Source organism: Leopardus geoffroyi, chromosome D1, assembly GCF_018350155.1.
Source record: "Leopardus geoffroyi isolate Oge1 chromosome D1, O.geoffroyi_Oge1_pat1.0, whole genome shotgun sequence".
Lineage (NCBI taxonomy): Eukaryota > Metazoa > Chordata > Mammalia > Carnivora > Felidae > Leopardus > Leopardus geoffroyi.
This window is the reverse complement of record NC_059329.1, coordinates 64,660,822-64,688,014: the sequence shown is the minus strand read 5'-3', so window position 1 is coordinate 64,688,014 and position 27,193 is coordinate 64,660,822. Positions and strand designations below refer to the sequence as shown.

Sequence of the window (27,193 nt, the reverse complement as noted above, 5' to 3'; positions counted from 1 at the left end):
TCATCCTGACTAAACTCCAACAAGAGACCTCAGAGCTGAACAATTCACCCAAAAGAAGCCCAAGATAGTATCCGTGGGCCTGAATGCTTTGCTGCCCTGGCTCCCAGGAAGCAAAGTGGCACATTGACAAGGAGAAAATGTCTTGACCTAAAAGAGTGATTCTAGCTGTAGGAATTTAAAGCACCTGGGAGTGTTGTTAGTGGCAGGTGCGCTCTGCAGAGTCGACAAGTTAAAGTATATCACAGATGAAGGGCAACCTTCCTCTGTGCCTCCAGAGGAATTATGTGTGCAGGACTCACACATAATTCCATTCACTGATAATCCCACTCTACCCTCCTCCCGAGGCAGTCCATGTTCCTTATCCCCATGAAATAGGTAATGTCATTTTACCCACGGAGTAGGTAATGTCCACAAACCCATGGAGTGGGGAACATTGCCATGTTTATTTATTCATACCTGCCTCATTCCACAACAGATTGGGGCTCTGTATCTATCAGAACTGTGGATAATTGTGCTGTATGCATGGGGTGAGTGATTCCATTCTGCCAGAGATCTACTTAGATGCTATGGGGGGCGGGGGGGGGGAACATCTCTTCATTGCCTACAGTCCCGCCCTGAGCTTGGCAGAGTTGGCAAAACAGCTGCAGGCACACAAAGCCAACCCTCTCATGTGACCAACCTGGAAAGACAGAGGCCTCAGCACATGACACAGACCGGCACCACAGCCTGAGCTTGTGACCCACACTAGGCTGAATTGGACAAACGCGTGGGAAAGATTTGAAGAAGCCCCTCTGGACAGGCACAGCTGCCCTCTGTCACCTGTGCCACTTGGCATGCCTGCTGTGAGAGGGAACCGCTTGCCTGCTACCTGGCTTCCATCCAGATTCCAGAATCTTTACCAAGGGCCTCAGTGTGCTGGGGAGCTTCACAGGGAATCCCAGCAGACAGCACTTCCTGAGAGTTTGTATGCTGAGGGCACGTAGGCAAATATAACCTGATGAGGGTTATTTGCTTCGTGTCAGTTTTATTGTGTTTCTAGCAAGAAAAGAGACACAGGGGAAGGCAAAACAAGAAGAGGCTACAGCGGGGGTCCTCACACTTAGGCTGGTTTTCTGGGGGAAGTAGCTTTTGAAGGGCTTATAGGAATGTCTTGTGCAGACATGAAAAATGGCCAAAGGGGGCTGACCATTATTTTTAGGATGAAATGATGAACGTATTGCTTACAAAAGGTTGGGTGAACAAACACACATATTCGATGCTTCCTTGGCCAATGGAAAGACTATGGGATTTGCAGTATCTTCTAGCCCTATTTTCATTTTGTGGCTGTGTTACTTTGGCTCACCTCAACTTTTCTCATCTCTAAGCTGGCAATTATAAAGACTTCTGTATGTCTCAGAAGAAGACATGGGATGGGGATTAAACGACGTACATAGGTGCAAACACTTTGTAACCAGCAAGTGGTATTCACATGTGAATGGTTTTGCTTCACTATTTTATCTACTTAGCTTGGTGGTGGGGCAGAGCTAGGGGAAGTGGAGATTCAACATCAGGAAAAGACTGTACTTTAGTGGGGCACTGACAGATGAAAGAATATTGACAGGTATTTATGAAAGAGGAAAGAGCTTCAGGAAAGGCCAGGAAGGAAGCCAGGAGTACTAGGCAGTGGCCTTCATTTCTAATTGCTGGCTGAGGGGAGCAAAGAAAAGGATGGTCGTAAGCTGGATCAGAATGTGGAAGGCCTAGAGAGCCCGGAGGTTTGGACGGGTGATGGAAGTAGAAAATGTCTGAATGACAGACTCTCGTCTAAGGTCTTGGAAAACACCTCAGGCCATAACATCCGGGGAAGGATGCATATGCAAGCCTGCTTCTACACCCTATGCCTGTCTGTGATCAGAGGGACATGATAGTATAAAGGGGCTGTGGCCTCAATGTCCTGGAGAGCAGTGTCCACAGCCACAGTGCCTTTCCTCCTTGTTGTAACGCGTTATTCCAGAGGTTGCTTTCTCTTTGTCTGGAGTTTGTAAATGATCTGGTTTCCATCATTCCAGGCATAGAGCTGCTTATCTCTGGGGTTGTAATGGATCACAGAATGACTTCTCGGCCTCCTGGGGAAGAACAGTTTGGGCAGATCCTCCTCACCGATAGTGCCCAGCGGATCATAGACACAGGTGACACGATGGGGGCCATGGCCACCAGAACTATAGACCACATAGAGAACCCCACACAAAAGGAATGCAGCTTCGGCATCCTGGCTTCTGCATGGGGTGTCCCATGAGTGTTCCACTCCCAATGTGCCAGGTTCAATTTTTGTGAGAACCAAATGGCCAGAGATGCCTGGCCCTGCGTGGATGGCCCAGAGCCCATGCTCATCCACAGCCAGGTCAATGTATGTTGACGGGGAGTGCTGGTAGACCAGCGCTCGGCCTGCCCCTCCCGGGAGCAGCATTCGATCTTCCACAGTCCTCTTCTGCAGATTATATTTGATTATCTCATTGAGAGTCCCTTGGTTGTGAAAAAACAGAAAACCTTTGTGGATCACTTGGCCTGTTCCCTGCCAGGAATGCGTTAAGATGAGCTTCCGTGGGGCTGGCTTGGTGCTATCCTCCATGAATGCCCGCATGTTTGCAAATTCCCACAGAGTTTTGTTTCTGGATCCGATTAGGAAATAAACCTTTTGGGAACTGCTGGCAGCATCTTTCATCCAAGAGCCATGTGTATCCATAGTCTTCTTCACTATTTTCAGAGACTTTATGCCCATCAACATGTTGTCACAGCCTGGCAAAACAGGAGAAAAAGGAGAGAGACTTTGTAAACATGAGAGGTCTGCTTTTCTCACAGATTTCTTTTTTTTCCCTGCTTATTGTTGCATAGTTTACACACAATGTTACATTAGTTTCACGTGTACAACATTATGATTAAACTTGTCTATATGTTATGCTTGCTTACAGCAAGTGTAGCTGCCATCTGTCACCATACAACCCTATGACAATACCATTGACTATATTCCCTATGCTGTCTATGCCTTTTATCCTCATGACATTAATTTCTTTTTTTTTTATTTTTTTATTCTTTCTTTATTTTGAGAGACAGACAGAGCATGAGTGGGGGGGGGGGGGGGGGACAGAAAGAGACACAGAATCCGAAGCAGGCTCCAGACTCTGAGCTGTCAGCACAGAGGCCGATGTGGGGCTTAAACTCACAAACCATGAGATCATGACCTGAGCTGAAGTCAGACGCTTAATGGACTGAGCCACCCAGGCGCCCCATGATGCCTGGTCATTAATTTCTTAACTGGATGCCTGTACCTCCCACTCCCCTTCACCCATTTTGCCCTCTCCCCCCGCACCCCAAATACTAGTTTGTTCTCTGTATTTATGGGTCTGTTTCTGCTTTTTTTATTTTTAAGATTTCATATATAAATGAAATCATATGGTATTTGTTTTTCTCTGATTTAGTTCACTTCGCATAATACCTTCTAGGTCCATCCATGTTGTCCCAAATGGCAATATTCCTTTCTTTCTTATGGCAGAATAATATTTCATTGTCTATATACCGTATCTTCTTTACCCACTTCTCTGTTGGTGGACACTTAAGTGCTTCTGTGTTCTGGCAATTGTAAATAATGATGCAGTAAACACAGGGATGCACATATCTTTTCAAATTTAGTGCATTTTGGTATTTTTGGGTAAAAACCCAGTAGTGGAATTACTGGATTATATGTATCTCTATTTTGAGGAACCTCCCTACTGTTTTCCACAGTGGCTACAACAATTTCCATTCCCACTAATAGCACACGAGGGTTCCTTTTAACTCCACATCCTTGTTATTTGTCTTTTTTTGATACTAGCCATTCTGACAGATGTAAGGTGGTAGCTCTTTGTGGGTTTGATTTACATTTCCCTGATGATTAGTGATGTTGAGCATCTTTTCATGTATCTGTTCTCACTGATTGCTTTTTTTTCCCCTTCAGTGTCTAGAATAAAGTTATCACACATAAATCAATCACAACTTATAGTATGGTTCAAAGAATCAAAGAATTAAATGAATAAATGGGTCTCTGTTAAGGGAGTTGCTGTCGAATTATAAGAGTCAACATTTTATTCAAGTCAGGATATAAACAGCTATTTGCTGGGTCAGAGACCCTGTTCACTTTCTTGGGGTTGACACGGTGAGAATCACTTAGGTGTGAAGCCACCTAGTTCAATTCCATTTGCAAAGATCTTACTGGGTATCTACTGTGTACTTAGCTTATAAGTCTCCCAGAACCATGTTAACTAAGTATTGAGAATAAAAAATATATATAATATCAATCCTAAACCTTGAAGAGGTCACCTTCTAGTGAAGGATTCTGGCCCTTAATACTACTAGAACTTTATAAGAACTCTATTCATCCATCCACTTATTTATATGAATGCATGCATTTGGTCAGTCAGCAGACATTGGATACCTCCAAAAGGCAAGGTACTGAGATAGGTGTTATGGGGTACAATAGGCTGAGGTACAGTGATAAATCAAGAATGGTTCTTGCTTAATAGGCACCTAACTACAATATGAAGTTTAAAGTGAATTTTCACAAAAGGACAGAAAATGGTGCTGTCATTTAAGTAAGGGGATAATGTGTATTTGAATTGACCCTTGAAGGATGCCATTCAGAGATGGTTGGGAATAACATTCTTTACAGTTAACAAAACCACATTTGGGAAAGTCCTTCAGGATCAGTGTTAGGAAAGTAGTGCAGGGTTTAAACCAGTATAAACTACATACTTGCTCTTGCCCCAAACTAGATGCATAAAACAAAATCGATTGAAACCAGCTCTGTGCCTGGAACACTGAGGGTGGGGCTAAAGAATATAGATTTTATTGTATAGGCAGGTGAAGAGCTACTGAAGTTTTTGAGCAAGAGTGAATCCTGGTCAAGATTAATTAAGCTGGCAGTTGTGTGTATGATGGATACATGGGAGGGAAACCAAAATCAGGGAAACCAATTAGGAGAGTATTTCTATAAGCCAAACAGGATCATGAGGGTCTAAAATAGGTGGAGGAAGATGAAGTTAAAAAAAAAAGGTGGGGTTACATTTTTCCAGCTTTTCTACTTTCCTTCGTGCAAAAACCCTCCCTTCTTGGGGTGCCTGGGTGACTCAGTCAGTTAAGCGTTGGACTCTTGATTTCGACTCAGGTCATGATCTTACAGTTTCTGGGATCAAGTGCAGAACCTGCTTGGTATCCTCTCTCTCCCACTCTCGGCAACAACCCCCACCCCTGCAATAAGTAAATAAACTTAAAAAAAAAAAAAAAACCTTCCTTCTTTGTATCTCATGCTATCAACTCCTTCTAGTCTAAATCATTGAGAGCTCTCCAGGACACTACCCATATGCATTAGGAACCTGAGCACTTCCAACCTCTTCAGCTCCACAGCACCTTGCTTTCAACCTACTTTAGCAATCCCTCCATGTCCATACTCTGGATCCCCACCCACCCCCCCATCCCCTGGAACTGTTCCCTATGAGAAATGTAAAATTCTACTATCCTACCCTCTGCAACAACACTTTGCCTTTCCATTTCTCACCTCTTTGCTCTTACCCCCTTTGCTCTTCCATTTCCCTGGGCCCTGGAGTCCCTTGACCTCTGCTTTCTCCCAGGCTGTCAGCCTCCTTTTCTATCCAACCTGGACCACTGTAATACCTCTCTCACTAGCATGCTTACCCCCCTAGTTATTCCACAATATGCACTCTACAAAAATCCGTGGCCCTGAGTGAATCCAAACCTCTGGCTGTGTCCCAGAGAGTTGCGTGTGGTGGAGAAGATCTCCCAAAGGTGCCCCTGCACATACAGCATCTCCATCCTCAGCTGGGCCCTAAGTACAGACTGCTCTTTCCATGGTTAGTCCCCTATCTTCCACATAGCAGGTATCTTAAATCCCACCCCCATATACTCACACTCTACCCCATCAGTCTCTTCACCAACAGCCGATTAATTCCTTTGCAAAAATAAATACCACCAGACATGAAGTGCCTCCACCTCTGTCCCTCGCTTGTAAACTTCTCTTAAGTTGTTCCTACCCTTGCTATCCTCCCACACATCTTAGAAGAGGCCACATCATTCCTCCTGTGCAAGACTAATTCTTTCACTTGTGCTCTGATCTCACTCTTTCCTGGCTTCTTCTTGATTCCCTCAATGAATTGCCTCCTTTCTGTTATCTTTAATTTCTCCTTCATGGCTAGTTCCTTAGCTTGTAAACACTTTGCCTATATTAAAAAACAATTCTCCCTCAATTAGGCACCATTTTCTAGTTACTTCACTCTTTCTGTCATTTTACATAGTTTCTGTTCCAGAACAGTTTGTTCTCTGGATCCACTTCTTCACCTCCCATCTTTCACTTCAAAATAACTCTGCAGAAATCACCCTCCATAATGTCACTGGGGACCTCCAAACTGAAAACTCAGACCTTTACGTTCATATCTTACTTGATCTTCCCATAGAATGATGGTATTGATTAATTCCTTCTTCTTGAAGATTTCTTTGCCCTTGATCTTTGTGTCACTACAGTCTCTGTGTGTGCCTCCTACTTGCTTCTTCTCTGCTTATGGCAGTGACAGTATCTGTGTTCACTAAATGCCATTTCATTTTCCTTTTCCCTACTTCTATATTCTCAGCTTTCTTTGTAGTTAGGCTGCATCCACTGACCCGTGTTCTGTCCAAAGAGATGTGGACAGAAGTGTGAGCCATTTCGACCTGGCCCTTAAATATGCTATCTTCCAGATGACCTTCATGTTTTGGAATTCTCATGGTGTCCAAGCTAAAGAGGGATATGGGCCAAGATGAAATTAGTTCCACTGGTCATTTCAGGACCCATTAGGACTGAGTCATCAGCTCTAATGATGAACTTGTTGGGACTGCATTATTAGACAGTCTACAGAGTTACAGAGATAGAGAGTGGTGGCTTACTAGAAGCATGAGGAATCCTGCAGTTATCCCTCAAACCCTGCTGAGGTCTGTATCATGGGTGGGACAGGAGCTGTATGGGCCTCTCTCCTTGACTCCTGGAGCATTTTGTAGTGGAATTACAGGTGTATAACAATCTTTCTGGGACAACTGAGCTCTCTGGGGGTTTCCCTCAAGTCTTTGCAAAGGCTTTGGTATAAGAAGCTGGATGGGCTCATGGGTTGTCATTTTCTTCTTAATAAATGTTTGGGTTCTGCAGGACAACTGGGGACTATCTAGAGTCAGAGGACAGAAACAGGGTGAAGGAAGAGAAACTAGACACGAAGAAGAGAGGTGCATACCCAGAGAAGTCCCAGAGATTCTGAGGTAAGCAAGGATTTCAGCAAACTGCTTGTTCTGCCACCAACAACCTCCATGTTGCCAAATCCAAGGGTCAATTCTCAGTTTTCATCTTAACCAACTTCTCAGCAAAATTTGATTACTTGATTGCTACCTCCCCTTGAAACTCTTTTGTGTGGATTCTGGAACACCCTTCCTCTTGTTTGTCTTCCCATCTTTCTGGATTTTTTTTTTTTTTTTTTTTGCATCCATTGTTCGTTTCTTTTCCTCTCCCATCCATAAGTGCTTTGTCCTCACACCCCTTCTGTCTATAATCACTTTCTGAACCACCTCATTCTATCTCGTGGCTCTGCATACCATTTCAATTCTAATTAATGATAAATTCTGAAGTTGTCTCTGGAATGACATCCTGTCAGGATGTCTACTAAGTCCCAAACCCACTTATCCAACTGCCTGCTCAGTAGCCCTACTTGGATATCTTCAAACTTAACCTGTTCAACATAGAACCCTTGCTTTTATATCCCAAACTCTTTTTCTCCCTGCTCTTCCCATTTTAAGCAAAAACCATCAACAAAGTTTCTTATCTATAAGTCATTTTTTTTTTTTTTTCTGAAGGGGACAAGGGGCAGAGGGAGAAGGAGAGAAAATCCTAAGAGGATTCTTGTGCCCAGCATGGAGAATCCACCACGTTTGGCTCCGAGCCTGATGTGAGGCTCCATCTCACAATTGTGAGATCATGACCTGAGCTGATATCAAGAGTTGGGGGACTCCTGGTGGCTCAGTTGGTTAAGTGGCCAATTTCGGCTCAGGTCATGATCTCACGGTCTGTGGGTTTGAGCCCTGCATCAGGTTCTGTGCTGACAGCTCAGAGCCTGGAGTCTGCTTTGAATTCTGTGTCTCCCTCTCTCTCTCTGCCCCTCCCCAGCTCATGCCCTGTCTGTCTGTCTCTCTCTCACAAATGGGTGAACGTTAAAAAAAATTTTTTTTAAAAGTCATAAGCTTAACCAAGCCACTGAACCACCTAGACTCCCCTAGAAGTCATTCTTAACTCCTTTCTCTCCATCTTCCCACCACCACCAAGTTCTGATAGTAAAACTAAACTTTATGTTATACTTAAAATGCTCAAGGGGTGCCTGGGTGGCTCAGTCAGTTGAGCCTCTGACTCCAGCTCAGGTCCTAATCTCATGGTTTGTGAGTTCGAGCCCCACGTTAGACTCTGTGCTGACAGCTCTGACCCTGGAGCCTGCTTCAGATTCGGTGACTCCCTCTCTCTCTGCCCCTCCCCTGTTCATGCTCTGTCTCTCTCTCTCTCTGTCTCTCTGTGTCTCTCTCAAAAATAAATATTAAAAACAATTTTTTTAATGCTCAAATATATTTCTTTCCTCCTCTTCCCACCATTCATCCCTGTACTCCCTGAATTCTTCCCTCTTGCCTAGACCACTACAGTGGTCTCTAATTTGTCTCTCTGATTTTACTCTGGCTTACCTATAATATGCTCTCCACAAAGCAGTAGAAGTAATCCTTTTAAAAACATAAATTATGTGGCTGACCTGCTAAACCCATTCTCCTATCATTCTTGGAATAAAATCCTAACCTCTTACTCTGTCCTAAAGTACCTACATGATATGACAGCTGTATCCTCCACTCTCCGCCCCGGCTCACTGTGTTGTGATTACACTGGCTTTCTTGCTATTCCAGGAGCATGTCAAGTTTGTCTCTGCCTCATGGCTCTTGTACTTGTGATTCTTTCTGCCTTGGGTACTCTTTTCCTTGATCTTCCCACAGTCTGCTCCTCTCATCCTTCAAGTCTTTGTTTCAATATCATCTCCCTAAGGGGCTTCCTGTGACTACTGCATCTAAATTTAAAATGACCTACTACAACATCTTTCTTATTTCCTTGAGATCACTTGTCATATTCTGTAATTATGTCATCTGTTTTATTTATTAGCTTATTGACCTTCTCCCCCGCTAGACTATAAGCTCCACAAAAGTAGGGCTTTTGTCTTCATGTTTACTTTTGTACCACCACTGCCTAACTCAGTGCTTTGTGGGTTCAATAAATATCTATTGCATTAATGAGGGAAATAGATTCATTCAAACAGATGTTTTTCTAGGGCCTACATAGTACTGTGCATCTGGAGTTCTGACCACAGGCCTGTCTTAAGTAAATAATAATTTGTAAAGTACTTTAAAGCTTTTAAGATACTTTCAAATCCATTATTTCATTTGAAAATCTGACACAAGGTTCTTATCAAGGAGCATATGGCAGGAGCGGGTGTGGGGAGCAACTCTAGCTGGGGAGAGCAGAGCCTCAGCAGGTCAGTCCTTTCCAAGGTCAGGTCATAAGTGGCTGCTCCCAGATGCCCAGAGGTCTTGCCTGGTCCCTACCGTGGCCAGGGACAGACTTTGGGACAAGCTATAGAAGTCTCTTAGCCATCAGTTGCCACCATATCCCCCTGTTGACATGCTTTGCCAGCCCGAGGGATTGTTTCCCCTTGCCTCTGGGTCCACTTCAGCCTGGTTACAGTCATCACCCCTCGTCTGTGAGGGATAGGTTCTAAGACCCCAGGGGGATGCCTATATATCTATATCTGTATCTATATCTATATCATCTATATCTATATACACATACTATGTTTTTCCCTATACATTATACATGGACACTTGTGATAAAGTTTAATTTATAAATTAGGCACTGTAGAGATTAACAACAATTATAATAGAACAATTATAACAATATACTGTAATAAATGTTATGTGAATGTGGTTCTCTCTCTCTCTCTCTCAAAAGTATCGTACTGTACTGTACTCACACTTCTTAGGATGATGTGCGATGATAAAATGCCCATGTGATGAGATAAAGTGAGGTGAATGACATAGGCACTGGGACACAGCGTTTAGGCTACTACTGACCTTCTGACGTTCGTCAGAAGGAGGATCATCTGCTTCTGAAGTGCAGTTGACAGCAGTCACTGAAACTGTGGAAAGCAAAACCACAGATAAAGGGGGATTAATGTATAGGAAGCATTCCCCCTGGGGAAGGCAGAGAAGGCTGCTCCAGCTACTTTAAACCTTAGGCGCTGCAGGACTGCTAACAGAGGGCCCCTCACCAGGCTGAGCCTGGGAGGCGGGGCATGGGCGGGGCGGGGGTGGGGCGGGGTAGGGGCAGCTCCAGGCTGTGGCTGGAAGAGAGAAGAGGGGGCTGTTCTGTTTATCAGGGCCCCATCTCTGCCAGGTGAAGTGTACCTTTTCTCAGCTTCCCAAGCGGAGTCTGTCTCCTGCGGATGCTTTCTTTGCTCTTCTCACACTCTCTGGTGATCACGGAGGGTGAATGAATGAATGAATGAATGGGGGTTTAAGTTTACAACTGCTCATAAATGTCTTTAATGGGGAAGAGGAGGGGTCCATGGGCCACCAGAGAAGCTCAGAAACTGTTTCTGATTGGAGAACAAGCACAAAGCCTTGAGAAGTTAATAAATATGTACAAATACACATAATGTGCTTGGTATGGTGATAACTTTATTTACATCAACTTGTCTAGTTCTTACAATAAGCCTAAGTGGTAAATATTTCAAACTCCTTTTTCTAAAGGAAAAGAAAGGCTTGGATAAGTTACTTAGAAGGTCACATGGCTATAGGTCCTCCTAACTTAATGTGCACCAGGAGGCAGAGCTAACCAGGAACCCTCCAGCCAGCCCCAGGGCAGGTCCATCCCTACAGGAGGACAGTCAGCAGGCTTACAGCCCAGCTACAGAGGGGGACTATGGCTAAGAACAAGGCACATTCAATGTCTCATGAGTGAGAAAATGTTCATTTAATATACAGCAGAAACTAATTCAACCATTCTTCTTTCTCCTTCTATTCCTCCTTTCTCATGCAGAATCCTTAGAGAAATAGCAAAACAAGAAGAGTGTTGATAGATGGTTTTGATTAGGCAGAGACAGTTGTGAGAGTGCAGAAACACACAACTGCCCCTTGTGCTCCTCCGACCCTTCCTTTGTAGAGGGAACCCAGCACTGGGAGTCAGAGACCTGAATGCTCTGAACCCCATCTCTTGTTCTCCATGTGTCTCCCTGAAAGTCCTTTGGTCAATCTGCCCTTACCTATCCTAGCCTTAAAACGAGGAGTTCAGCCTGGAGTTTCTTCAGGGCAGATAGTCTATGATTTTTATAAATTCCTCTTCTTTTTGGAATTTGGAGAAAATATACTTATAGTGTTTGAGTAAAAGGGTAAGTTAGAAGTCCCTTCAGTGCTTTTCTTCAGAGAGAGATAATTAGCAGGAGAAAAGAGCTGAGGAAGAAATACATTTAAAAGCTTTGAGCTCAACAAAGATGCAAATTATTTAACAGAGACAATGACAAAGAAGGATCCAACTGCAAATCAGAGAATGCAAATCTATGGTTTTCCCTCAAGCACAATTGGAGACAGGCAATTAGGACAGAGTGTGGCCCAAGGCCTCACAGTGATTTCATATACAAATAACACTCTTTGAATTTTTAAAATACTTTTTCCCTTATTTAATGGCAATACTCTCCAGACCTGGTGAGACTTGTTCCTCTAAAGGGAGTGATGCAACTCCCCTGTGGTTATGTTTTAGAAACATGGTCTGGATGTTGGTGGAGAATGGACTGGGGGTAGGGGTGGGAAAGAGGGGGCACGGGGAAACAGGTAGAGAGTCTGTAGGTACAATCCAGATCAGAGATATCCAAATAATGATGGACATGGCAAAATGAGTAAGGATTTGGGAAAACCTTAGGAAAATAGGGGTCAGGTCTTAGCAACTTGGTAGATGGAGGGAGCCCTCAAGGCTAGGGGTGATGGAATGCACAGGAGAGCAACAGAGAAGGGAACCCAGGTTTGCTTGGGGAAAACAGGGATGAATTCATTAAAAAAAAAAAGAGAGAGAGAGAAGGCCAGGGGCACCTGGGTGGCTCAGTCGCTTGAGTGTCTGACTTTGGCTCAGGTTATGATCCTGCTTCTCGTGGGTTGAAGCCCTGCACTGGGCTCTGTGCTGACAGCTCAGAGTCTGGAGCCTGCTTCAGATTCTGCATGTCTCTCTCTCTCTCTCTCTCTCTCTCTCTCTGCTGCTCCCCCACTTGCATTCTGTCTCTCTCAAAAACAAATAAACATTTAAAAAAATAATAAAAAATAAAAAAAGAGAACTCCTATAAATCCATGAGTATTTTGACTGCTTCTTGAAATTCTGTGCTATGAAACTTGACTTTTTAAGCACCTGGATGGTATTCAGGTTAATAAACATTAGTCAATACCTATCGGGTGACAGTACAACGTTAGGCTCTAGGATGACAAAGATGGAAGCTCTCAAATGAGCAGTTAATTAGAAAAGCTTCGAGCCAGTCAGTACAATGAAATTGTCAGCATGGACTTAATTTCTTCTAGAAATTAGGGCTGTTTCATGCTTTCTGCTACAGAATAAGTTTCAGATATCTCTGCACGGCACTCAAGGTCCTTCATCTGACCTCCTCTTGGCACTTCCCCACCACACTGGGCTGGTCGCCGGTCACCAACTTGCCATGACCTCTTACAAGTCTTAGACTTCACCCATATTTTTCCTTAGCTTTCCATATTTTACCTTCACTCACTTGGGATACATCTACTGGTCCTTCAAAACCAAATTCTCTGGCTCCTACAGGGCAATCTGTTGCTCCTCCTTGTGCGTCCCAAGCACTCTGTGCAGGTGCCTCCCAGAGCAATTCTGGTGCAGAAGTGGATTTGCTTACTCTGTTTCCTAGTAAGCACTTTACACAGGGGCTGTGTCTTATTTGTTTTTATCCATAGCTCCTGGGACCCACTACATATATCCTGTCTATTTAATCTCTTACTGCTTACTGTCCACAAACTCAGGAATCAATTTGATTCAGAGAATGCAGTATTAGTCAGTGTCCAAACTTACTATCCCAACTCATGGTATGCCAGCTTAGAAATCAGATTTGAATGGCAAGAGGTATGGGCAGACATGAGCAGGTGCTATTTCACACTCTTGAATGCCTGGGTAGATGGATGGCAGGAAAGAGGGAAGGCTGGCTTGTGGGAAATGGTACTTAGTGAGTGAGCCACAGTAGGATTTGGCTTTGCACGACTGTGAATCCAGGGCTTTAAAAGAGCCTGGCATACAGCATATGTTGGTTTTGGTGAGTCCTACAGAAGTCTGTAGTAAATCTATATTAGAGGTTTTTCTAGGTTCCCAGACTAACTTCAAACTCTTCCATGGTACCCAGTGTCGTACCCTGACAGCCTCCCTTTATTGGTGATTAGCAGCAGCTTGTGAGAAAGAAAACAGACTTGATACATGGCTGGTAGCCTGCATGGCTCTGTTCTCCAGATCAAGTTGAGAACTTCACAGGAGTGGATGGAAGCCTGCAAGATGTGTGAATGCGAGTGTGAGTCTGGCCTGCTTCCACTGTGGGGTCCCTCTCGCTGGAATCCAACACAGCCAGACTCCTTCAGATGCTTCCTTTTGGAATTGGCCAGCTCTCATAACCTCCACACCTTAGCTGATTTTCTTCCATGGTATTTATTATCTTCTATCTGACATGCTTTAAATGTATCCATTAACATATTTATCGTTTGACTCCCCTCAATAGAATGTAAACCCCACAAGGGCAAGGCTTTGTCTAATCTGTTGTTTTTACTGTTGTATGTCTGTACTAAAAGAGCCATCTGGCACACACTATAATTTTTCTATTTTAATTATGAATACAGTAAGTGTCAACAGATATAAATTACATCAAGAAAAATTCTTTGGGGTCCTGAATAACTTTTTAGAAGTGTAAAAGATTCCTGAAACTGAAAGTTTGAGAATGCTGTCCTAGCGGGTCCAGGCTGGTCAACATGCATGGGAAGTGAGGCATTGAAGTGGGCAGTCTCTGAGGAATTTCCGATCAAACAGCTCCATTTTGAACCAATTTTCTGACTGTTGCAACATTTAAGCATTCCAAGGTTATAATTATGAACATTTTTGTTTTTGTGTATTGTTCATTTCAAAAATGAGCTGGTTCTTGTGGGTTTTTCTTGCATAGTGTTTTTTTCTTTGTTTTCTTCCTGTAACATTCTTACCAAACTAAAAAAGATGGAAATGTTCTTAGTTTCTAGGTATGGTACTGCCATTCTCCCATTTACTTGGTTGGAAAACAGAGTCATTTTGACATTGTACCACAGATTCTTCTTGTGAGATAAGTCTCACTTCATCCTGTTCTCATCCTTCCTGTCTCAAAGTCTAGGACTTGCTCTCCTGAACTTGAACTTTGCAGCAGCCTCAAAATCATCAGTCACACTAATGCGCAATTTACTGCTTCCATATAGAAATTGGCATACGTAAAAAGTGATCTTGATTACTGCCTCTTTCCAGGAGCATCAGGACCTTTTGGCTTTTGCCTTATGAGATGTTGTTGGAGGTTCTAGTGGAAGTGTGGGCTCTAGAGCCAGGCTTGGAACTTGCTTTGGCCCAAAGAATTCAGTACAAGGGACCAGACTTTTAGTAGGCTTGTGCCTCCTTCCTCAGAGGTCTGCCTCTATCATGGGAACAAGCCCGCCCAGGTTCACTTCCTGAAAGATCAGGGACCATGTGGAGGAGACCCAAACCATCCCAGCTGAGGCCCTCCTCAACCAGCCATCCCCTGGGCAATGTGCCACTGAAGAACCCACCCAAGAGCAGCCAAGCCTGGCCCGGACCAACAGAACTGCCCTGCTGTCCTATAGACTCCTAAGAAATAATCAATGATTATTGTTTTAACACACTAAGTTATAAAGTGGTTTGTTTTGCAGCATTCTTGTGGCAACAGAGAATTGACATGGGTGGGGGTGGGGGGATGGAGAGCAGAAATGGAGGCTGAGATGAATCTAGTGTGTCTGGGGCTGGGGAACACGCTCCTAGCCAGAGCGTGGGAGGAAGATGGGGCTGCGTGAAACACTCAGCACCATAGTTTCATCATCTAAAAAGAAGTCATAATTGTATCTCCCTGGCACGGGTGTGGTGGGTTTTGGGCAACATAACAGACAAAGGGCTTAATACAATCTTTGGCAATTAGTTGCCTCCACTCTCTAATAAACTATTCCCCAAGGTCAGAAAATATCGATTTCTACTCTGTTCCAGGCACTGTGATAGACTTGGAAAGCACAGTATGAATAATGTAGGGGTGCACGAACTATATTTTGTTTTCCGAATAGCACATCAGACACAGCATAGAGCATTGAGAGGATGCGAACAGGCAGTAGTGACATAAGATGAGGCTGAGAAACATTCAAAGTTCATGTGTTCAGCTGTTAGCATGTTAGCTACCTTTTTACAATAAAGGTAAATACAGTAAATATAGTCTATATGATATTCATAGTTTTTATTTAATCAGAAGATGCCACTTTCATGGAGAATAACAAAAGAGTTAAAGAAAACTAGGTTGGGGTCAGGTTGTAAAGGGCTTTCTTTTTTTTAAATTTTTTTTCAATGTTTATTTATTTTTGAGAGACAGAGAGAGATGGAGTGTGAGTAGGGGAGGGACAGAGAGAGAGGGAGACACAGAATCCAAAGCAGGCTCCAGGCTCTGAGCTGTCAGCACGGAGCCTGACACGGGGCTCGAACCCACGAACCGTGAGATCGTGACCTAAGCCAAAGTCAGATGTTTAACCAACTGAGCCACCCAGGAGCTCCAGAGGGCTTTCTTTATATTATGTTATGGGGTTTGCTTTAACCCATAGGTTGTGGTTACCAGCAAAGTTGATAAAACAATGATGCAGTAAATCTGGCAATATAACCCTGGTGGCAACATAGGACAGAGCCCTGGAATGGGGAGAGGCTGGCAGCAGGAAGCTTGGTCAGCAGGCTCCTGCAGTAATCAGGACCAGAGATGATGAGAGAAAAGTGCAGATGGAAAAAATAAATTCGAGGGATGTTCAGAAGGAAATATGTACTGGATATGGTGACTGGTCAGATGAGGGCCAAAGAGATGCTTCTGAGATTTCTAGCACAGGAAAAGTGTGTGTGGAACTCTTCTGCTAACTCATGGGGGGACAGAGATGAGTGTTTTAATTTTAAATGTAAATGGGGGCACCTGGCTCAGTCAGTTAAGCGTCAGACTCTTGATTTCAGCTCAGGTCATGATCTGGCGGTTTGTGAGTTCGAGTCCTGCACCCAGCCCTGCGCTGACAGTGAGGAGCCTGCTTGAGATTGTCTCCCCCTCTCTCTGCCCCTTCCTTCTCCCCCCTCAAAAGTAAAAATAAGCAAATAAAAAATAAAAATTTAAAATCAAAAAATTTTAAACATAAAGTAAATGAAGGAAAGGCAAATAATTAAAAACCAAGGAAGTAGGGGAAAATTTTTGACCCTTCTTGGCCAGGGTTTAAAAGAATGATTTAAAGTAATCTGTTTGTGGGGCGCCTGGGTGGCTCAGTCGGTTGAGTGTCCAACTTTGGCTCAGGTCATGATCTCACGGTTCGTGGGTTCGAGCCCCGCATCGGACTCTGTGCTGACAGCTCAGAGCCTGGAGCCTGCTTCAGATTCTGTCTCCCTTTGTCTCTACCCCTCCCTGGCTCGCATCCTGTCTCTGTCTCTCTCTCAAAAGTAAATAAACATTTAAAAAAAAATTAAAGTATTCTGTGAGTAGGAATCGTCATCAAACAGTGACCAAGGGGAGGGACATGGTCTTCATATGTGTCCCACAACGAGATCACAAGAAGCTGGGCCTCCTGGGTGCAGGCACGGAGTCTCGGAACAGTGGGCTCCTACCTCGAGTGCTTCCGTGACAGGCTTGGAGATGGCCTGCCTGGTTCTCTCTTCTGTGTACACCCATCCTCCCCTACTGCCAGTCTGTTCCATGCACAGTGGCCAGAATGACCTTCCCCAACCTCTGTCTGAGCTCTGACACATCCCTGCTCACCACTCTTAAGCACAACAGCATGATGGGAGAGGTTAGAATGTGGAGGAGTCAGCCGCCTTGGTCTGAATCCCAGCTCTGGCATCAACTGGCTGTGAGACCTTGAGCAGATTGCTCATCCTCTCAGTGCCTTGGTTTCCTCACGTACAAAATGGGGGATAACTATAATACATATACATAGGGGTGCCGTGAGAATTGGATGATATAACCCAGTAAGGTAAATTCTTAAAGATTATTCAGTTAATGAACACTCACTAAATATTAGCTACCATGAGTCACATTATTTTCATTTCTCATAGCTTGAAAGCGTCAACTGGCTTAGCATGAAGCCCCTGCCCAGTTCTCTCATCTGCTCTCCACAACTTCTCCCTCCACCTGAGGTCTGAATGCCAAGCGCCATTAGGCCTCTGTGCTTCCGCAGGCTGTTCCATTTGCTTGAAGCAGCCTCTACTCTATTCTCCATTCAAATCGTTCTTTTCCATTATTAAAACTCGGCTTGAGGGTTAGTTTCCAAATTCCACAGTCCCTCCCCGCCCATCTCCACAGCAACCCTGACCTTGCTAAATTACTCAATGCCTGCCCCTGTGCTTCTGGTGAGAGCAGTCATCACTCCGGCTGTTACCCCGGGTTTGTTTAGATGGCCTCCCCACTTGGCTGTAGCTTCCTGAGGACAAGGATGTTACCCTATTCAATGTCCCATCTCTGATGCCTGGCACCATGCCAACGGAGACCTGGAATTCACTAGACATTTGCTGAATGAGTGAGCAAATGAATGAGTTATAGAGAGAGTGAATGGGTGCTCACTCTACCTGGAGCCAAAAGCCATCAGCTGAAACAACTTTGGGACCGTCTATTAGTATCCATAGTGATGGGACTGGAGGTATCTTCTTAGATTGCAGGCCTTCCAGATGGATAAACAAAAGAAGTGCTGTGTATATAGGCCCTTCTGGACCCAGCACGGTGACCTATGGAACCCTGCCAGAGACGGCCCAGGATAAACATTATATACATCTCTGGTGTTGCTGGCCCTATATTGCAGCAACTTCTGGGTAGAAATGTGCGTGTGCACACAAGTGCGTGCGCACACACACACACACACTCTCTCTCTCTCTCTCTCTCTCTCCCTCTCTCTCTGTCCTGCACTTACACTTGTGTGTACACTCTCAATCCCCTCCTTTATAGTAAATACATTGCCACAAATTAGAGTTATACCTCTCTTAATGTTTTGTGCCCTGTGTCACAAACTAGTGGACCTTGGGAGTTGACTCACAGAAATGTTTTATTTGGCTGCCAGGGTTTTTTTTTTGTTTTTGTTTTTTTTTTTCGTTTTGTTTTTAATGGCTTTGAATATAGGGCAGGCACATTTTAATACCTGAATGGATCCCACAGGCATTTAAATGTGCAGCAACAGATTTTCTTTTTGAAACATGATCTAACAAAAGATAGGAGTTATTTAATTCAGGAGAGAGAGGGTTACTTGAGGTCACCTACATGCGGCCTTGCAATAAAAGTTGCTGTGCTGAAACAGGAAATAAAATAAAATCCGCTATAATGGCTTGTTTTGACTGCCTTTAGAATTTTTCTTCACAAGCTATTTGCGAGTTAAAAAGAGGTTAATACTCTTATCCACACAAGAATGTAGCCTGCAGAATCTGCAAAAAACTGCTAGATAAATTCTCAATCTGGGTATCTGAGGCAATGTGCTTTGCCCTAAGTTGCCAAGTGCAATGCAAAATTTCTTTTTACTAATAACAGAGTGCCAAAGACTTCGAATGACTTTTAAATATAAGTTGGATTGTGTACAGCAACGTTCAGTCATTACATTCTAAATTCTGTGTGTGTACGTGTGTGTGTGTGTGTGTGTGTGTGAGAGAGAGAGAGAGAGAGAGAGAGAGATGGAGAGTGAAGGAGAGAGGAAGAGAGAAAGTGTGCATGTTGGAGTTAAGATTTAAGAATTTGACCTAACCCCAAAACATCCCTGGGATTGCTGCCCTCACGTGAACACCATTTGCGGATTGTCTCTAAATAAAGCCTAAAGACTTGAGAACAGCTCTATAGGAAACGGCTTCATTACAGAACAATTCTATCTTATTTATCATCCCCAGTATCTGACCCTTTCTGGTTGACTGAGAAATATTCCAGGAATAAATGCAAACCATTTTAGACTGATGTCAGAATTTTCTCGAAGTATCCTGAAACACAGGGTAGAATCTCCCAAGGAAGCTGCATCATTCTCTCCCTATGGGATTTCCAAAGAAACTCTCTCTCTCTCTCTTTTTTTTTTTTTTAAGAGAGAGAAAGGGCGCAAGTGTGTGAGGGCAGAGAGAGAGAGAGAGAGGGAAGGGAGAGAGAGAGAATACCATGAGGGGCAGAGGGGCAGAGAGAGAGAGAGAGAGAGAGAAGTGGGGCTCACCCAATACGGGACTCGAACTCATAAACCATGATATCATGACCTGAGCCGAAGTCAAATGCTTAACAGACTGAGCCACCCAGGTGCCCCCTGAAGAAACTCTCTTTAGAAGACAGTGTATATGTATGAATGAAATCCTGTGATGTGACAAACCCTCCCTGGCCTGTAATCCCAAGGTGTTTCCCCACACAGAAGGGTGCTGACATGAATCTTAAGGATTTTAATGGGAGCTCTGTAGTTGGCTCAGTCTCTTCTGGCCAAGGTTAGAAGACAGGAAGATCAGAGCCTTGTGGGAAGAAAGTCGATACATATAATTAGTGACACCAGCTAGGCCTAGTGGACTAGAGCACCAGGTAGGCAGAGTTCTAAGATGGCCCCCAAGATTCCTTCCCCTGGTGGACGTACCCTACGTAATGCCCTCCCCTTGGCTGTGTGTGACATCTGTGAATATGACAGGATAGCACCCATGATTTGGTTACATAACAAGACAAAGGTGGAGGGATTCTGCAGATATAATTAAGGTCCCAAGTCAGTTGATTCTGAGCTAACCCAAAAGAAGGTTATTATGGGTAGGCCTGGCTTATATCACATACAAATTCTTAAGAGGGACTAGGCTGAAGAGAAACACTCTCCTTCTGTCCTTGAAGAAGCAACAACGACATTGTGAACTGCTGATGTCAATGGGCAACACAAGCCGAGGGCCTCAGTCTTAGAGCCGTAAGAAAGCAAATTCTGTCAAAAACTTCAGTAAGCTTGGAAGAGGACCCTGAGCTCTGGGTGAGAATGTAGCCCAGCTAATACCTTGACCGTACCCTCCCGAGGCCTTGAACAAAGGGAGGTGAAACTGTGCCTAGACTCCTGATCTACAGATTCTCTGAGATAATAAATGTACCTTGTTTTAAGCTGCTAAATCTGCAGCAATTTGTTACTCAGCATTAGAAAACTAAGATAGATATAGTTACTAACAGAAATGGCAAAAAAAGAGGGGCACCTGGGTGGCTCAGTGGGTTAAGCATCTGAATTCTGCTCAGGTTATGATCTCGTAGTTCACTGAATTCGAGTTCCGCATGGGGCCTTATGCTGACAGCTCAGAGCCTGGAGCCTGCTTCGGATTCTGTGTCTCCCTCTCTCTCTGCCCCTTCCCACCTCGCACTGTCTCTGTCTCTCTCAAAAATAAATAAATGTTAAAAAAAATTTTTTTAAACAAAAAAGAAATGGCAAAAAAAGGAAAAGTGGGGGATGGGCACAGAATACAAAACACAGAAAAGTCTATTCTTGAGCGGAGAAACTCTGAAAATAATACTTCAATACTAATCACACAATTGTGGTTGTTTACAGGTTTGTCTTCCCCTAAACTAAGCTCTGAGGGGACTCTGCCATCAGTATCTCCTCTATGGACAATTTTTACAGCCTCCTCCACGGGCCACGCTGATCTAGACTCTGTGAATACAGACAGGAAGATGTCTGTATGTTTATGGTCTGGTTGAGGAATAAATACACACACATATGTGTGGTTGAAAGTATTAATGCTCCCTTGGAGGATTTAATGAGCTGCTCCAGGAGTACCAAAGGTCAATCTGCCTGGCAGAAGGGATTCACAGAGAATTCACAGCATTTTTGAGTCAAAAAGGGGGAATAAGAAAAACTTTATATATAATATATATATTATAACATATAATATATATTTAATTGCAACTGCATGTGGGTAAAGTGTGAGAGAAGAAGCAGCCAGAAATGAACTTGAGTCATTTCGTAAAGGGCCTTTCTTATATAAAAGGCCAAGAGATTTGAATGGAAATTTTGGTGTTGATAGTTCTACACAGAGGAGTAATGTGATTAATTTTGTATTGTGGGGAGGTCTGTGTGACAGCAGATAGGAGGCAAGACGGGAGGCAAGAGGAGCAGTAAGAAAGGAAGCTCAGAGGACAGACATGTTCTGCTCACGCCTTTATCCCTACTGTGTAGTACAGGGCCCGTCCAGGGGTAGGGGTCAAAAGTGTGGAATCTTAAACCAATGAATCATCAGTCAAGGGCTCCAGAGGGAACAGGCATGGAAGAAGCAATCTCTGAAAAGTTGAAAGTTTTCACTCACCATGGAAGAGGGAATATTTCAGGCCTCCAGTGTCTGAGGGATGAGGCAGATGATAAGGGTTCAAAGAGCAGCAAGTTCAGAATCAGGACCTCTGCTGGGCTCTAGCTGGAGAAGAAAGGGGCAACCTCAAGGACTGAGGGGCTTAGCCAGTCCAGGGACCAGGAGCAGCTCAGGGATCTAATCTAGCACCACCGTTCAGGATCGGGGTCCTGCCTGACCCCTGGCAGGAAAGCTCAGGCACATTAATAATACCCAATCCTCCTCATCAGCTTTTTAGGCAGTCTCTGTTCATCCTCTCCTAGATCATCCTTACCCTTTCCCTCCTTCTCTCACCCCATGTTTATCTCCAGTTACTCCCTCTCAGAGGATGATTCATCTCAAGATAATGTCAAGGCCAAAAAGGATCAATTACTCATTCAACCAACTTGATCAACTGCTTCATATTATAGATAGGCACCCTTCTCTCTGCCTTCTGTTCTCCTTTCCATCAAAACCTAATAACTCCTCTGTCCATGCTGACAGTCTCTCCAACAATCCATTCATTTGTTCACTTAGTTATTCACTGACAAATATGTGTTGAATACAGACACTGTTCTAGGCACTGGGGCACAGCATTGTGCAGGATCGTATAGAGCTAACATTCTAGATGCAGAGGCAGAAAATAAGCAGTGAGCAAATAAGTGAACTAGAAGATTTCAGAGTAATAAGTTTTCTGAAAAAACAAATAGTAGAGTAATAGTGCTCCAAAACTCCTCCTGGGTTTCTTATCTCAACATATTTGAGACCAACCACCCAAAACCTAAGTCAAAGATCCGGAAAGTGTCCTGGACTCATCATTTTCAGTCATTTTTCACCTTTAATTATGAGTCACCAAGCCATGTGGATTCCAACTCTCAATGGCTCTCAAATCCATCCGCCCTTCTCTATCTCAATGACATCTAATGCAGACACCATCACTTGTTGCCCCAATTGCTACAGTAGTCCCCCACTGGTCTCCTTTCTCTAGTCTTGCCCTGTTCCTTCATGTCATGTCCCTGATGAACATTGTTTAGTGGTTCTCTATCATTTTTCCAAATCAAGTTCAAACGCCTGAACTTCACATGCAAGGTCTTTCATTGAACCCTACAATCTTGTTTCTTGTTTTGCAAATGCATCTGCCCCATTGAGCTTCCCCTCGGCCATATCTGCAGACCTACATGCCAAAGTGTTCTATACTCTCATGCCTTCAGTATATTGTGCCCTCACCTCACGTACCCTTTGCTCATTTTTCTCTAATACTTTGTTTAAAACTCAGATCAAGGGGCACCTGGGTGGCTCAGTCGGTTAAGTGGCCAACTTTGGCTCAGGTCATGATCTTGCGCTTTGTGAGTTGAGGCCCCAGGTTGGGCTCTGTGCTGACAGTTCAGAGCCTGGAGCCTACTTAGGATTCTGTGTCTCCTTCTCTCTCTGTCCCTCCCCTGCTTGTGATCTGTTTCTCTCTGAATCTTAAAAATAAATAAACATTTAAAAAAAATTAAAAAAAAAAAACTCAGATCAAGTGTCACATCATTTAGGAAGACCCATCTTATGACGACCCATGGAGTTCTTATCAGGATTACACTGAGAAGATAGATGAAACTGTTAGCACAATGATGACACTCAGCTTTTATCTTATTTCTCTGATGGAATTTCTCACATTTGGGACAGACACAATTAACATATAAATAAAGTTTTCCTATTTGCAGTGAAACCATCTCAGAATACAGACTCTGAGCTGGGTGACTTGTCTCCCTCATTGTTTTAATAAAATGGACTCATGCACAGGAAATTTTCTTTCTCGCTTATGTTTTTCTTGCTTGATACTCGTTATTATAATTTGAGCTCCTAACCATTATTCTTAATAGCCTGGAAGGGATTTGAACGGATCCCAAGATGGAAGACAAATCCCCTAGATATCACCATCCTGACAACACAGTAATGATTCACTGCAGTCCTCAGTCCTGAGGGTTGACCAATGCCATTTACAATTTCAGACTATTTCTTGGCACATTAGCAGCTGCTGCCTACTCTCAAGGCACCGGGGGAATCTGCCAACCTTCTACCCTCCCTGGAAGGATCTGGTACCACACACCTCTTCCAAACCAAGGTCTATCTGGAGATGTGCTTCCCTAGCTGACCTCTGACACTGAAGCCCTGACCTTCTATGGGGGCTTTAAGAACTCTCTATGAAAGGAAAAGCTGTTTTCTGAGAAGGACTTTTTCCTTCAGACACCTCTTCCCTGGTAAGGTTTCCCTCCCAGAGCCTGCCCCCAAAACTGTACATCTGGTTCTTACTCTCATACCTGGCCAGACCCCTATCTGTGCTGAGTCTGTGTCTCTGAATGTGAGTCCCTACAAGGGCTGTAAAAGACATGGTTCTCTTACTTGCATTCAGCAGAGTCCGGATCTTTTTCTCTTCTTCGGCCTCTTGGATGAGCTTTTCTGCCAGGGTCTTGTCCTCTGATTCCAGGCATATGTCAGCTTCCCGCAGGTACTCCAGGTAGTCTATCTCGCGCTGGGCACGTTCGACTCTCAGGGCCAGGTTAGCCACTGCACTCCTATACTCACTGGTGGAGGTCTGACATCTTCCCAGCATAACGGATAGGTTTTTTGAGAACTCTTGGAAGTCGTGAATGTATGCCCTCGTTGCTTGGGTACATTTTTCCAGTCCTTGCTTCAGTCAGAAAATAAATTCTCAAATTATTGCTAGTTACTTAAATTGGTCAAGAATACAAATAGCTATCATTCGCAGAAAAATATTTTTAAAATACAAATAATCAGGGGTGTCTGGGTGGCTCAGTCAGTTAAGCGTCCAACCTCGGCTCAGATCATGAGCTCGCAGTTTGTGAGTTCAAGCCCCGTGTCGGGCTCTGTGCTGACAGCTCAGAGCCTGGAGCCTGCTTTGGATTCTGTCTCCCTCTCTCTCTGCCCCTCCCATGCTCATGCTCTGTCTCTCTCTGTCTCTCAATAATAAATAAATGTTAAAAAAAATTTTTAAAATCCCTCAGGGTGAGAACTGTATTACTTTGTAAGTGTCCACATTGGTCAACAGTGACTGCCACCTGGGATTTGACTTCCCCTCCAAGTCTTGACCAGGATGGGAAGATCTATAGGAACCATATCCCCATCTTTTAAAAAATCCACATTCATAGCAATCAAAGTGTCTGCACTTTATACCCTTTTCTGCAGAAAAACTTTTCAGGTATTGAGGGAAACCTGCAGGAATCCCAGGGCAAGCTAGTGCTAAATGCAGGGGGCCCAGGGTTGAGCCTAATTCTGGCACTTTCAAGGAGGTACCCTGGGGAGGAGCTGTCTGAGGAAAGAGCAAGTAAGGCAAGCAGCAAGAGGCCATGGCCTGGGACCATCTTGTTCCCTGCCCCCAGCCTCAGCTGGTTGGCTGGACATTAGGAAATGCGTTCAGCCTGCTCTTTGGAATTATTTTAGTTAACCAGATCATCAACTAATTTGGACTTTAAAAATATTCAAGAAGATATAGAAAATAAATATTGGAAACAAGAGTGTCTTTGGAAAAAAAAAGCGTCTTTGGAAAAAGGTAAAGAATTTATCAAAATTTAACTTGTACAAAAGCAAGGCAATTCAGTATGAAATAATGGCAATGCCAGGGGTATGCCAAAGGCTGGGGCACAGGTTTACATTTGTCGCTGGGAGCCTGTCTGTGCTGCAAAAATTGTGGGTTTTACAAATTTTAGTGAAGTGGCAGCTGCAACACATGGGGAAGGGGACCCCCAACACTTTCTCTCTAACACTGCTGAAATCTACTCATTTCTTTTCTTTTGAGAGAGAGAGAGAGGCAGAGCATGAGTGGGGGAGGGGCAGAGAGTGAGAGGGAGACACAGGATCCGAAGCAGGCTCCAGGCTCTGAGCTGTCAGCACAGAGGCCAATGTGGGGTTCGAACTCACAAACCATGAGATCATGACCTGAGCAGAAGTCAGCGCTCAACAGACTGAGCCACCCAGGCACCCCTGAAATCTACTCATTTCTAAACCCAAGTGCAGTTTGGCAAAGGAGCTAAGATGCAGCCTCTTGATATAATACCATAACTTTTTACAGTGGCCTAATATTTTATCATAAAAAGACGAAAGGAAAACTAACATCTACTATCGTCCTGATATAGTAAAATACGAATAAAAAGTGACCAAAATTTTTAAATTATTTTTTGTTTTTAATGTTTATTTATTTTTGAGAGAGAGAGCATGAGCAGGGCAGGGGCAGAGAGAGAGGGAGACACAGAATCGGAAGCAGGCTCCAGGCTCTGAGCTGTCAGCACAGAGCCTGATGCAGGGCTTGAACTCATGAACTGTGAGATCATGACCTGAGTTGAAGACTGACACTTAACCGACTGAGTCACCCAGGCACCCCAGAAGTGACCAAAATTTTTAATTTTCATATTTAAATAATGGAACTATTGAATAATAACAACACTTTGTAACATTTACCGCCATGCCAGGCAATGTTCAGAATAGCCATAGGAGATAAATTCTATTATCATCCCCACTTTACAGATGAGAAAAACTGTCAGATCAGACCACAAAGTGAAGCCTGCTCAAAGTTTGGGAGTGGTGCAACCCGGGCTCTGGAGCCAGCTCTCTGAACCACTAGATGATAAAAAATCTCAAGTGTAATGTTGGCAATGTATTTATGATATATGTGGGAAAAGTGCATCCCAGTAGAGAGGGAAACAGGGGTAAGATAACGTGACTTCCGGGAGGCATGTTCCCCGGATCAGGTGCACAGATGCCACCTACCTCCAAGACTTGAAAGCGCTGGTAGATGTAGTGCACCATGGCTGGGTCCTGGGCACACTGTGGAGGGAGCAGGAGAGCCGCAAGGAACAGAACCAGGAAAGCAGATGCTTGCTGAAGGGCCATCATTGTCCTGCAAATCACCCAGGGGTGGAATCTCCTGTGCTGTGCTTCTCCAAGAAAACTCAAGGGTCCAGGTAGCAGTCTCCCACTTTCTAGCCACTGCTGTGAAAATCCTCCACAAACAGCCAGAGAGCAAAGCCTGCTTGTTATTCCACCAGATGCGTGATCTCACTTTGCAAGCCAGTGATCAAGTCCAGCTGTTGGCAAGCCGGTCCCTGGAGGCCTTGCAGGTCGATGTGGGGTAGAGAGTTCCTTGGGTCCATCTGTTATTATCACCCTTCACACACACTGATCCTCTCCAGGCTAGTGGCTGCACCCTCTTGCAGGCCTGGGTGAGTGTGCACTGGGGTGGGGGTAAGGGTGGGGAGGGCAGCCCTCCTCCTCTCCTTGGCTCTTTGCATTTTACTTCTGCTTTCCTCCTCCCTAGCGGATTCTGCAGTCCAATCACAGGCCTGACCCAACACAAACCAAACCACCCCCAACTTCTCAGAGTTGGAATTTCAGTTTAGTTTCTGGCAAAAATTCCCAGGATCCTTTTCCCAGAAGTCCTGTTGGGAGACCCCACCCCTCCTCCAGACTCTTTGCATTCCTGCAGCTCTTAAAGGCACAGCAAGGAAA

The 27,193-nt window shown here is 44.2% G+C and overlaps 1 protein-coding gene across 2 annotated transcripts; it reads right to left on the bottom strand.

The window, feature by feature from the left end:
• Positions 1-424: 424 nt before the first annotated feature.
• On the bottom strand, positions 425-27,139 carry OLFML1 (olfactomedin like 1). 2 transcript variants are annotated; one of them, XM_045484377.1, is made up of 4 exons: positions 26,456-27,056; positions 24,074-24,362; positions 10,095-10,259; positions 425-2,775 (listed from the first exon to the last, which is right to left on the bottom strand). In XM_045484377.1, exons 1-4 carry the CDS (start codon positions 26,579-26,581, stop codon positions 1,985-1,987), a joined length of 1,371 nt encoding a protein of 456 aa, XP_045340333.1. In that variant the 5' UTR covers positions 26,582-27,056; the 3' UTR covers positions 425-1,984. The 2 variants fall into 2 exon arrangements, with proteins under 2 accessions (XP_045340333.1, XP_045340334.1); XM_045484378.1 differs by lacking the exon at positions 10,095-10,259 and having other exon boundaries at positions 26,456-27,139.
• Positions 27,140-27,193: the final 54 nt, after the last annotated feature.

Coding starts and splice junctions, on each gene's coding strand:
- OLFML1 (XM_045484377.1), bottom strand. CDS start 26,581: ATGATGGCCCTTCAGCAAGCATCTGCTTTCCTGGTTCTGTTCCTTGCG. Junction 10,260..24,073: donor CCGGACTCTGCTGAATGCAA/GTAAGAGAACCA, acceptor TGCTTTCCACAG/TTTCAGTGACTGCTGTCAAC. Junction 2,776..10,094: donor CGCACATCATCCTAAGAAGT/GTGAGTACAGTA, acceptor CTGTTTTGCCAG/GCTGTGACAACATGTTGATG.